The following is a 12397-nucleotide window of genomic DNA, read 5'->3' as shown; positions in this document are numbered from 1 at the left end:
TTTTGCACAGATAATGCTTACATTTAGAAAGCCTTTTGAATGCATCCAGTGAAATTATTAGTTACCTGAAATTATTCCGTTTTTTTGGGGGGAAACCCTGCATATATCGGTATCGGTTGATATCGGTATCGGTATCGAAATTAAGAGTTGGACAATATCGGAATATCGGTATCGGTAAAAAAGCCAATATCGAGCATCCCTACTTTATACTTATAGCACACAGTTTGTTGCATTAATGGAATTATAAAGCAACAAAAAGAAAATGTTTGACTTTTTATCGCTGCTTTTACCTGTTATAACAAAGGAAAACCTCAAACTCTTATGAAGAGGAGAAAAAAATACTGGCTGTGTAGACCTATTATTAAATAAAACACAGAAGAGGAGACAAAACACTGGTGTCTGTAGACCGACTTTGAAATAAAACCCTGAACTATTCAGGTATATTTGAGTCCTTCCCTTATTTGTGGAACATTTATAAAATAAAAAGTAGTCTACTTTGAAAAAAGACTACCATGTGTAGACCTACATTGAAATAAAACGCAGAAGAGGAGAAAAACACTGGCATCTGTTAGACCTACTTTGAAATAAACCCCTGAACTATGCAGGTATATTTGAGTCCTTAAAAAATAGGGAAACAATGTCCAGGCACGCACTCCAGGTTTTTCCAAATTTATTGGCAGCCTGTAATCATGACGTTTGATGATTACAGGCTGCCAATAAATTTGGAAAAACCTGGAGTGCGTGCCTGGACATTGTTTCCCTATTTTTTATGTATGATATCAGAGGTTACAGCACCCAGTGTCAAGTCTAGTGAGGTGAGCGCGTTCTACTACTTTTTTCACTTATATTTGAGTCCTTCCCTTATTTGTGGAAAATCTATAAAATAAAAAGTACATTTTTTGTTGTTTCTCACCACATATCAGGCATACAGGTAAGCCTGCATCGTTAGTCGTGAAAGAAAATGAATCTGTCCATGCTGAATTAAACCCTCTTATTTTCCTCAGACTTTCCTTTTTTTGGATTTATCCATGGTTAGCTTACTGGGGGGTCGGAAACTCAAGATTATCCACTTGCAGACAGCAGGGAGAGGCGCAGGGTGTGACGTACTCACTGTATATTTTAGTTGATGAAATATTTTTTAATTTCAGTGTCACAGTATGACATCGATCTCTAAGAAAGAAAAAAAAGTTACAAAAAAAGAAAAAATGTTGACCAGGGAGCCGCAGCTGATTGGCTAAAGAGCGGCTCCGGAGACGCAGGTTGCCGACCCCTGTCCTAAACAAATCACAGTATCAAGCTCAGTCAAACAGAACAATCATAATAAAGAATTAATTATAAACAAAAGGTCAAGAGCAATGTAGTTAGTTGACATGTTCAAAAAAGGAGTAGAGGGAAGCTAAGCTTATTGATCCCTACCCCCTTACATTTACATTTGTTCTTCCATACATTTTACTTGATATAACATAATTTAGTATAATACATTATAGAATATACTTTTACTTATAGTACAAAAACACTACACTTTACACGCTGGGTTCTAGGGATGCCCCGATCACGTTTTTTGCCACCGATACCGATTACCGATCGTCGTGAGCCATATCGGCCGATACCGATCCGATACCGATCGTTTTTGATTAAAAATAAATTAAAAATTATTTTATATAAAAAGTTTTTTTTTTTTTAATATATATATATTATATAATTAGACTTGTAGTTGTATTATCTGCGAGACACCGCCACCACGCAACAAGTCAAAATGCTCGCTATCTGCAAACAGCTCCACTGTCTGTGTGTACTCTAGTAGCCCTAGCTCCAAAAAGGATTCTCCGGCGCTGCAGCGGGACCCTATTGGTAACGTTATGCTTTGGTCATTTCACATTCAGCAAGCCCTCAGCTCGAATACGCATTCAATCAATGTTATAAGACATTGATATCAGGAGCTATCTGTAGCTACTGCTAGCCGGCTAGATGACGTTAAGACAACTATTTAGTTCAATCGGACATTTCGTTTTGAACCGTGAACTAACGTCAGCTAACGCAAGCTAACGGAGATATCAACATGGGCTACTGGACTTCCTGGGGCATTTGTTGATATCCGGAGCTATCAGTAGCTAGCCGGCTAAATACCGTTAGACAATGCCTACTAAAAGTGAATAGTTGACTGGGTAATTTTGTTTAAACAGTAACGATAGCTAGGTAGCTAACGTTAGCTCAGGTCGAATGCACTATCTAGACTCAGCAGAGGAGGTCCGCCTCCGTGTTTACAAACTCTACACGGGTACGGGCGGGGCTAGGGAGGAGGAGCAGTTTGCAGGTCCTGTGCGTCTGAGACAAGCGAGTGAGATATCCACTTGATCAGTTTCCGCGATCGGCGAATATGACTAATTATCGGAATTCCCCGATCGCATATTTATACTGATTATCGGCCGATAACGATCGGGGGCCGATCGATCGGGGCATCCCTAGGTGGGTTCCTTCGTGACCACAGTGAAGGTCTTCTTTATATTACACACATGACATAAGAACTTTAAGATTACATCAAGATCAAATGTTGCTCTCCATTCATTTCTTTTGTCAGATTATAGAAGATATTTCTAAATGGTAATTTACCACAAACTGTAAAAATGGGTACATATTGAATTTAAATATTTTACAAGGGTGTTTCTTCAACTGTTAACTATACTGTTAAAAACTACTAACCTGCCTATGGTCTTTTACTAGTATGCACTTTGCTACTAAGTAATCTACCTTGCCTATATTACTACCTACTATGCTAATATGTCTATGCTACTAAGTTATCTACCTCGCCTATATTACTACCTACTATGCTAATATGTCTATACTACTATGATACTAAGTAATCTACCTTGCCTATACTACTACCTACTATGCTAATATGTCTTTATGCACTCAAGACTGTAGCACTCAAGTTCGACACAGTTAGACAAACAATCTTACTGACCCTTAGCTGCCAGAGTTGTACCCTTCCTTCCTGCTGACTTGTTGCACAGGACTTGTAAGTCGCTTTGGATAAAAGCGTTCAGCTTAATGACTAAATGTTAGACCAGCATCAAAGCCACAGTGAACTTTATGTTGGCAAGGTAGGTTGCTTCTCCCTCGTCTGCCAAGTGGTTAGGGTCAACAATTTCTGTCTTTTTCCGTAGATGAGTCCCGCATTGCAGAGATCTCGAGCCAGCTGCAGACGCAGCATGAGAAGTTCTGTCCTTGGCCCGACTTCCCATGTCCAGGTCAGAGCAACGGGTTCTTTCAAGAGAGATTCAAGAGTTTTATTTGTCACATACATACATAAGACATGCAGTGAAATGTAGGTGGCCATGCCCGCCTCGATTGTGCAAAATACAAATTAATACAATTAAAATAGACATGATAAAGAGAAAAAGTCGTAAGAATAAAAATACAATGCTAAATGTAAGAGTAAAAGGTAATATGTAATAATATACAAGTTTACAATGGGTTCGGGATATTGCAAAAAGTAGTTTTTTAAAGTGACCTTTTTGTTGTGTGTGTGTGTGCGCTTGTATGTGGAGAAATCAGTGTTGATTGTTCTGATGGTCTGGGGAAAGAAGCGGCGTCTCTGTTTTTGCTGCATGAATGCGGAGGCGCTTGCCTGACCTCAGCAGTTTAACCTCTTAACCGGCACCCAGAAAAGTGGCCATTTTCTTTTACTTGAACTTGAGGACTGCATACCTTTTTTGCAAAGCTTATCTTTATTTATAGCACATGCATAAGCCTGGTCTCTTTTGAAAGATAACATTCTGAAGTTACTAATGCAAAAAGGTTAAATCACTTTTAGTGCTAATGAAATAGAGTAACAGAAGTCTGAACTTGAGTTGAACTTGAATTTGTGTACTCGCATTTTTCTGTAGCAGTTTCAATAAAAAAAAATAGTTATAAGCTGGAAAACACTGCCGCGCCCGTGGGCACGTCGGCCTGAAAACGGGCCATTGTTCAGTTCAGTTCAGTTATTTTTTATTTCGGGCTTTGGACACATAACAACGGTCATTCCATAAATCGTCAACGTTTTACCAGCTGCTATTGCAGCATTGTCCAATTGTCCGAAAAGGGCTAGGGAGAAGCACTAGGCTTGTCGGGCCCTACCCCTGAAGACTTACGTTTCTTTTCTTTTTGTTTTTTCATTTACATACATGCATAGTACATACATATAGTACACATTACAGTACACACATATAGTACACATTACAGTATAGTATACCTGCAGTATATAATAGTATATATAATAGTATATAGTACATAATAGTGTATACAGCACATATATAATGTGATGTGAGATATATAGTACATGATATACAATATAGTACCATAATATAATCGCATATACTGCAAATATAGTTCAATATAATATACAAATGAATTATAATATGATTATATAATGTAATACGATATAACGTACAATACAGTATCATACGTATATATATATCTTTAATATGCAATTAAAGCTCTTCCCTTCTGTACCTATAAAAAAATAGATTTTTTTTTTGTGTCTAGATTTGAATTGATTTATGTTTTCACAATATTTTAGTTAATCCTCTAGCCCATTCCACAGGGTGGCTCCGTAAGAGGAGATACACATTATTTTCCGGTTGGTTTTCATCACAGGTTTTTTGAAGTTCAATGGTCCTCTGAAGTTGTATCCCCCCTCTTTATCCAGAAATGTGCTTCTTACATTTACCGGTAATTGATTATTTCTTGCTTTGTACATAACTTGCAGAGTTTTAAAGTTTACCATATCAGGGCGGCTACGTGGCGTAGTGGGCAAGGCGCTCGCTACGAATGCGGAGACGCTGGGCTCGCCTGTTCGAGCCCAGCGCTCCACATTGCTTTCAGTTTAGCTGGTCGTTCATACTAATGCACATTGGCCGTATTAGGGGGTGGGAAACTGATGGGTGGGGATCGGGCGTTGTGGACAGCGACTCCTACAGGTCGGTTGGTGCGCCTGCGCAGTAGAATCAGGAAGTGTCGGGGGCAGCGTGAGCCTCCCACGCGTTACTCCTCGACACTGAGAGATCGAGCTGCGCAGGTGAAAAGATGCGACTGCTGTTACCTCAAGTACCGGAGGGGACTTGTGCTATGTATGAGTTAGTCCACATTGCAGCCGGCGTGTGGGAGGCAAGAAACAGCGTTCGTGACAGGGGAGGGTTGAATTGGATTATACGAAATTGGGATGGGAGAAAAATATAGAAAATGGGAGAAAAAGTGGATAAAAAAAAAAAGTTTACCATATCAATGAACTTCAAAATGTGTGATTGTAGAAACAGTTTGTGTGTGTGGTCCCGATATCCTGCATTGTTTATTACTTATTGCTCTTTTTTGTAGGATAGTCAATGTATTTATGGTTGTTTTGTATGTGTTACCCCATACCTCTGTGCAGTAATGCAGGTAAGGCACGATCATTGCACAGTACAGAGTGTGCAATGAGTTGGGATTGAGTACATGTCTCACCTTACTAATAATTGAGATGCTCTTTGCCATCTCAGCCCTCACATATTCTATATGGGGTTTCCAGCAGAGTTTATAGTCTAAAATCACTCCCATGAATTTATTTTCATATACTCTTTCTATTCTATTATTATCAACTGAATGTCTGTTTTTATCTGGAGGTTTCCAAACACCATACATTTTGTTTTATTTAGATTTAAAGATAATTTATTTATATCAAACCAGAGTTTGTATTTATTCATTTCTATTGTTAAGACCATCATAAGCTGCTGGATGTCCTCCCTGTACAGAACATGTTAGTATCATCAGCAAATAGTACACACTTCAATACATTTGACACCGAGCACAAATCATTAATATATAGATTAAACAGTTTGGGTCCCAGAACCGAGCCTTGAGGGACTCCACACATATTTTCATATATCTAGATTTGCAATCTCCAAGTTGTACAATTTGTTCTCTGTTTTTATGTAGCTTTCAAGCCAATCTGACACAACCCCTCTGAAGCCATATTTGACCATTTTCCTTATAAGGATTTTGTGATCTATTTTGTCAAAGGCCTTCTTTTAAGTCTACAAAGACTCCAACTGTGTACAGCTTTGTATCTATGTTTGTTATTATTTCTTCAGTTAATTCAATCAATGCCATTGAGGGCGATCTGTTGGCTCTAAAACCACATTGGTTCTCAGTTAGTAAGTTATTATTTTCTACAAAGTGATCCAACCTGCATTGCATATTAAGAGGTTAAACAGACTGTTGTTGGGGCGTTGAGGGTCCTTCATAATCATAAAACCGTGATCTTTAACACGATCAAGGACGTGGCGCTTCAAGTTGCCTGTGTCTGATGGATGCACTGTAGTTGATGTATGTCTGTGTAGTGGGCTACAATTTGTAAGTGGGTCTGTTCTTTCAGAGCGGTTCTGGGTGGTCCCGTACTCTGAGCCTGTGGCGTTGCTCGGAGCCTTCCTGCAGCGCTTCCAGAGCGCCTGTGTCCTCGAGCAGCAGCTGCCTGCCATGAAGCTGGAACAGCTCAAATCCATGGTGAGGCAACGTTTTTCTGCCATTTAAAAAAATATATTCTTTAGGGCATTTTGTCCTTTGAGAAAAGCAGTGAAGAGATGGGGGATTCCAACCCAGGGCGTTGCGATTACACAGCATGCGTCTTGACGTGGTGCGCCGATACCGGTCCTGAAACTATACCACAGCAAAAACCTAAAATATCAGGAAAAGTAATGGAATGTAATATTTGATGATAGAACATGTCATAATTAATAATATTTTGATGCTGCTAAAACTTGAATAATCATATGATTGATACAACTGCTGAGCTATATACTGTAGCTAATTTCCATTTGTTATGTGAATTATGTGTTATCTCTTCACTCCACACTATGTTAGTGCTTGTGCCAGCACAGGAGATGAGATTATATATATATAAAGATGATGTATATACATATGTAAAACAATATCTTCCATCGAAACCTTGCTCCAGGATTAGTTGTAACTGTTTTCGGACCAGCTTGGTTGACATTAACAGGTTGGTTGTCATCGAACTGTCACATGTGCTCCTAAATTATCTTTCCGGTTCGCTATTTAGTCCCAAATGCGAGTGAAACGATCGCACTGTTGAGTCTTGGCTTTAGGCAGAATCATTTTTTTATCCACTTTTTCTCCCATTTTCTATATTTTTGTCCCATCCCAATTTCGTATCATCCAATTCAGCCCTCCCCTGTCACGAACGCTGTTTCTTGCCTCCCACAAGCCGGCTGCAATGTGGACTAAGTCATACATAGCACAAGTCCCCTCCGGTACTTGAGGTAACAGCAGTCGCATCTTTTCACCTGCGCAGCTCGATCGCTCAGTGGCGAGGAGTAACGCGTGGGAGGCTCACGCTGCCCCCGACACTTCCTGATTCTACTGCGCAGGCGCACCAACCGACCTGTAGGAGTCGCTGTCCACAACGCCCGATCCCCACCCATCAGTTTCCCACCCCCTAATACGGCCAATGTGTATTAGTATGAACGACCAGTTAAACTGAAAGCAATGTGGAGCGCTGGGCTCGAACAGGCGAGCCCAGCGTCTCCGCATTCGTGGCGAGCGCCTTGCCCACTATGCCACGTAGCCGCCCGGCTTTAGGCAGAATCATGATAATATTTGCGCACATAGCCTAGCAAATGCTGCGGTTACAAAATGGTTAGGAAAAGTTAGAAGTACGTAGTACTAGGGGTGGGACGATACATCGATCCAGATCGATACATCGATGTAATTATCAACAATCGAATCGGATCGATGCGATGTAATAAGATCGATTCATATCGATACTCTTATTTTGAAAATCCTGTGGCGAGTCTCATATCTGCCCAAGAACAACAGCAGTAGCTCCGTGTGTGTAGATGTTACAGCATAGCATTCTCCCTTTCTGTGTGTGTGTGTGTGTGCGCGCGTCTTTGGAAAGACCAGATGAGGTCAGAGGAGTTTGATGTTTAAATGTTATTTAAACATAAACAATATAATACATAATAAATGTAGGCCTATACATGATCATGCAACATCAACAAATTGTTGTAGGAACGGTTTGGGAGAGGGAGGTTGTGAGTTTTGAGTTCCAAAAAATGTAGCTTAAAGTTTAAAGCTCAATATATAAAAACGTGGCACTTTACAGTGAACAGGAGGTCTATTTGTATTAAAAACAATAGATTGATTTTCCTTTAAATGTCTGGAAGAGCTCAAAAATACAAATGTCAAATGATATTTTCATTACCTTTTTTTTGTTGATCTAAATGTTACTGATTGTGTTAAATGGGCATATGATATCATCTCATATCGATCGCAGGCACCTGAATCTAATCGTATCGTATTGTATCGTGAGAGACTTTGTGATATCGGCAAATATCGTATCGTTGTCCAAAGAATCGATATCGTATCGTATCATGATGAAACTGGTGATTCCCACCCCTACGTAGTACCTACTTACTTGTCACAGGAGTCTTCAATAACGTTTGGATGGTAATTGAAACAACATCTTTGTTGGCAGACGGCTCCTTATCAACACTGGTATCTAACGTTAGCAAGCTAAGCATGCGTACTAGTGCAACTTGTGTGACGCTAAGTAACTCGTTCATCACTGCATACAACTTGGTTTAATCTAAACATCCATTCATCCGTTGTATTATGAAATAAGACATTCTGGGATATCCGTGACTATTTTCCCTATGCCTTGTGTGTTCAGCTGACACTGTTGACACGCCCACTACGCAAAGTGTGCTCTGCCTCTCTCTTTCTCTCACACACACACACTGCTCTGGTCACGCATCCACTCAACTAATGGAAAATATGCATCATGCTATTAATCTAAAAGTATCGATACTAATAAAATGGAGTATTGAACCGTTTTTTAACAGCTGGGTATCGCAATACTTTTCTAGTGTCTCGTGGAACTCTAAAGGGTATTTTATTGTATTTATGTAAATGTAGTGCTCCTTGTCTGTATTACAGAATAGTTTGAAGAGAAAGTGCCCCGAGAACCTTTTTGAGATGAGTCTCCCAAAAACAGGAGCATGAATATAAACATGAATATTTAGCTTTACAAAAAGTGATGTTTGGTGAAAGTTAGATATGCACTTTATTAATCCCAATAGGGAAATTCATTCTTGTTTGATGATCAAAAGGCACCATTTATTTGTTTTAAGTGAAGTTTGGTGAAAAAGCAAGTTATAGCACTATTAATCCCAATAGGGACATTCATCTTTTGCACAGTGGGCAAGGTGCTCGCCACTAGTGCAGGAGATGCTGGGTTCGAGCCCAGCTCTCGACATTGCTACCAGCTTGGCTGGTCGTTCATACTAACACAATTGGCAGTGTTAGGGGTGGGAAAGCTGGTGGGTGGGTCCTGGTCGTTGTAAACAGCGACTCCTACAGTTCGGTCGGGGCGCCTGCTCAGCGAGGAAAGGATCTAAGGGTGGTAGTGTGATCCTTCCACACGTTACACCCTCTCAGTGAGAGTCCGCGCTGCCAGGTGAAAAGAAGCGGTTGATTGGCTACACATGTGTTGGAGGAAGCATGTGATAGCCTCCACTCTCCCAGACCGACCGTAGGGGGTAGGTGCGCAGCGACCAGGAAGGAGATTGGGAATTGGCATAACGACTAACATTGGGATGGGAGAAAAACGAGGGGGGAAAAGATCAAAAAAAGAAATAAAGAGTAACCGTATATATATATATATTAGAGCTGTCCCCGACTAAGGATTTGGATAGTCGACTATGATTGGCCGAAATTAGCTGATAGTCGACTATGAAAAAAATAAAACATTTGATTTGTTTTTGTTTTTTATCATTCCATTTGGGCTGTGGGGGTGCTTAATGTTTGAAGGAGTCAACGGAAGGCTTCTTGTCCTCTGCAAAAGCATGCAATTGGTCCACTGATGGATACATCTTGATTTTGTCTAGTCTAGTGTGTTCATTAGATGGGTGAAATCCTCTTTCAGTGCCTCTGTGCCTGTTTTCTTAGGCAGTTAGCCTCTGGTATGCGTGCCATTAGCACTAGCCACGCTTCTAGGCCTCTTTTCTTTTGGAAAGAATGATACAAATAATTTTTTTTTACTTTTTTTTAGTTTTTCTTTTTCTTTTTTGTATTGTATTCGACTAAGACGTTGGCAGTCGACTACGGCTCCTTTCGATCGATTAGTCGACTATTCAACTAATAGGGGTCAGCCCTAATATATATTATAATTTTATTTTATTTAAGTGTAGATTGGTGAAAGTTAGGTTTGCACTTCAATCCCAATAGGGAAATTCATCTTGGTTTGATAATTATTTTTTGTCAAATAAAAACAGCTTATTTGAATGATTTCCTTGGCGTGGAGATTTTATAATTTTTATGGAGATTTTATTTTTAGGCCATATCGCCCAGCAGCCCTAGTAATAACCAACAGTGGTTTCCCTGCAGTCTTTGACCGAGGACGTCATCAGTGTCCTGCTGCAGCTGATCGAGGAGGAGCAGAAGAAACAGGGCGGGACTCCGTCCTCCGAACCTCTGGCCGTTCAGGTGGCCTCCTGCATCGTGTCGCTCTGCGGCTGGACCGCCAGGTGAGACTCCTTTCTTATAATAATAATAATAATACATTACATTTTTAGTGCACTCTACATTTGGAGACCAAATCTCAAGAGTGCTACAGGGTAAAAACATACGCAATAAAAAAAAGGCATAAAAACATATAAAAAGGTTAAAACTAAAGAGGTACGTTTTTAGTCCTTTTTTAAAGGAAGCAGTGGTCTGCGGTGCTCTCGGGTAGTCAAGGAGGGCATTCCACAGGCGAGGAGCAGCCGAGCAGAAGGCCCCATGGTGCGGAGCTTGGTCCTGGGGGGAAGGAGGCGGTTTGTGTTGGCGGAGCGAAGGTTACGGGTGGAGGGTTCTCGGGTGAGGAGATCTTTGGGTGGGGGGGGGGGGGGGGGGGGCATTTCCATGGATGCACTGATGGGTCAGGAGGGATATTTATATATATATTTATGCCTCCTTCACCACCACTGGTAGCACCCAACCTTGGGCTATGCAGGCTCAATGGCTGCCATACACTGGCACCAGGCACACATCACACTACACAATGGCTGAACGGCTCAGGAGACGGGGATTGATATCAACCAATTAAGGGGAAGGGATGATTAGGTGGCCTTGATGTCAGAGACCTGATTGGGAATTTGGCCAGGAACGTCTACTAACGCACCTCCCCTGGCCCGACTAACACACCTCCCCTGTCCCGACTAACACACCTCCCCTGGCCCGACTAACACACCTCCCCTGGCCCGACTAACACACCTCCCCTGGCCCGACTAACACACCTCCCCTGGACCGACTAACGCACCTCCCCTGGCCCGACTAACACGCCTCCCCTGGCCCGACTAACACGCCTCCCCTGGACCGACTAACGCACCTCCCCTGGCCCGACTAACAGACCTCCCCTGGCCCGACTAACACACCTCCCCTGGCCCGACTAACACGCCTCCCCTGGCCCGACTAACAGACCTCCCCTGGCTCGACTAACGCACCTCCCCTGGCCCGACTAACGCACCTCCCCTGGCCCGACTAACGCACCTCCCCTGGCCCGACTAACACACCTCCCCTGGCCCGACTAACGGACCTCCCCTGGCCCCACTAACAGACCTCCCCTGGCCCCACTAACACACCTCCCCTGGCCCCACTAACAGACCTCCCCTGGCCCGACTAACAGACCTCCCCTGGCCCGACTAACACACCTCCCCTGGCCCGACTAACAGACCTCCCCTGGCCCGAGTAACACACCTCCCCTGGCCCGACTAACGCACCTCCCCTGGCCCGACTAACACACCTCCCCTGGCCTGACTAACGGACGTCTCTCCCTCTCCTCCACAGCCCAGCTCTTCACGCCATGAACCTGCCCATCCTCACCTGCTCCTTCTGCATGCGCAAAGTGGGCTTGTGGAACTTCCACCAGATGGAGGGCGCGGTGGCGGAGGAAGACACCTTCCACGTGGCCATGAGCCCCTCCTCTGCCAAGACGCCACCTCCCACTCCCACTCCAGCTCCAGCTCCAGCCACTCAGGAGGCTCCGGGGGACCCGTCTGCCTCCACCTCCCCCTGTACCACACCGCGCCGCATGAAGCTGAGGAGCCAGGACACCAGCCGTCCTGAACCGGTGAGAATAATAATAAACTGACACCACCCGTCCTGAACCGGTGAGAATAATAATAATAAACTGACACCACCTGTCCTGAACCGGTGAGAATAATAATAATAAACTGAATCTAATCTAATTTAATAATAATAAATTCAATTTGTACCGCACTTTATATTTCTGAAAATCTCAAAGTGCTACAGGAGATATAGATAAAAAGTTAAATGAATAAAAACAATTAAAATGAATAAAACAACCAATGAAATGGAAGAA

The 12397-nt window shown here is 42.4% G+C and overlaps 1 protein-coding gene across 1 annotated transcript in view; it reads left to right on the top strand.

Moving 5' to 3' along the window:
* zc3hc1 (zinc finger, C3HC-type containing 1) overlaps positions 1–12397 on the top strand; it is a 32122-nt gene that overhangs the window by 6745 nt on the left and 12980 nt on the right. The window contains exons 4-7 of the mRNA XM_084330825.1: positions 3165–3248; positions 6392–6519; positions 10423–10562; positions 11863–12145. Of these exons, the coding sequence (XP_084186951.1) occupies positions 3165–3248; positions 6392–6519; positions 10423–10562; positions 11863–12145 (635 nt within the window). The remainder of the gene's footprint in view (positions 1–3164; positions 3249–6391; positions 6520–10422; positions 10563–11862; positions 12146–12397) is intronic.

The sequence above is a fragment of the Notolepis coatsorum genome, assembly GCF_963971535.1.
Source record: "Notolepis coatsorum genome assembly, chromosome: 15".
NCBI lineage: Eukaryota > Metazoa > Chordata > Actinopteri > Aulopiformes > Paralepididae > Notolepis > Notolepis coatsorum.
This window is presented reverse-complemented; position numbering and strand designations above follow the sequence as displayed.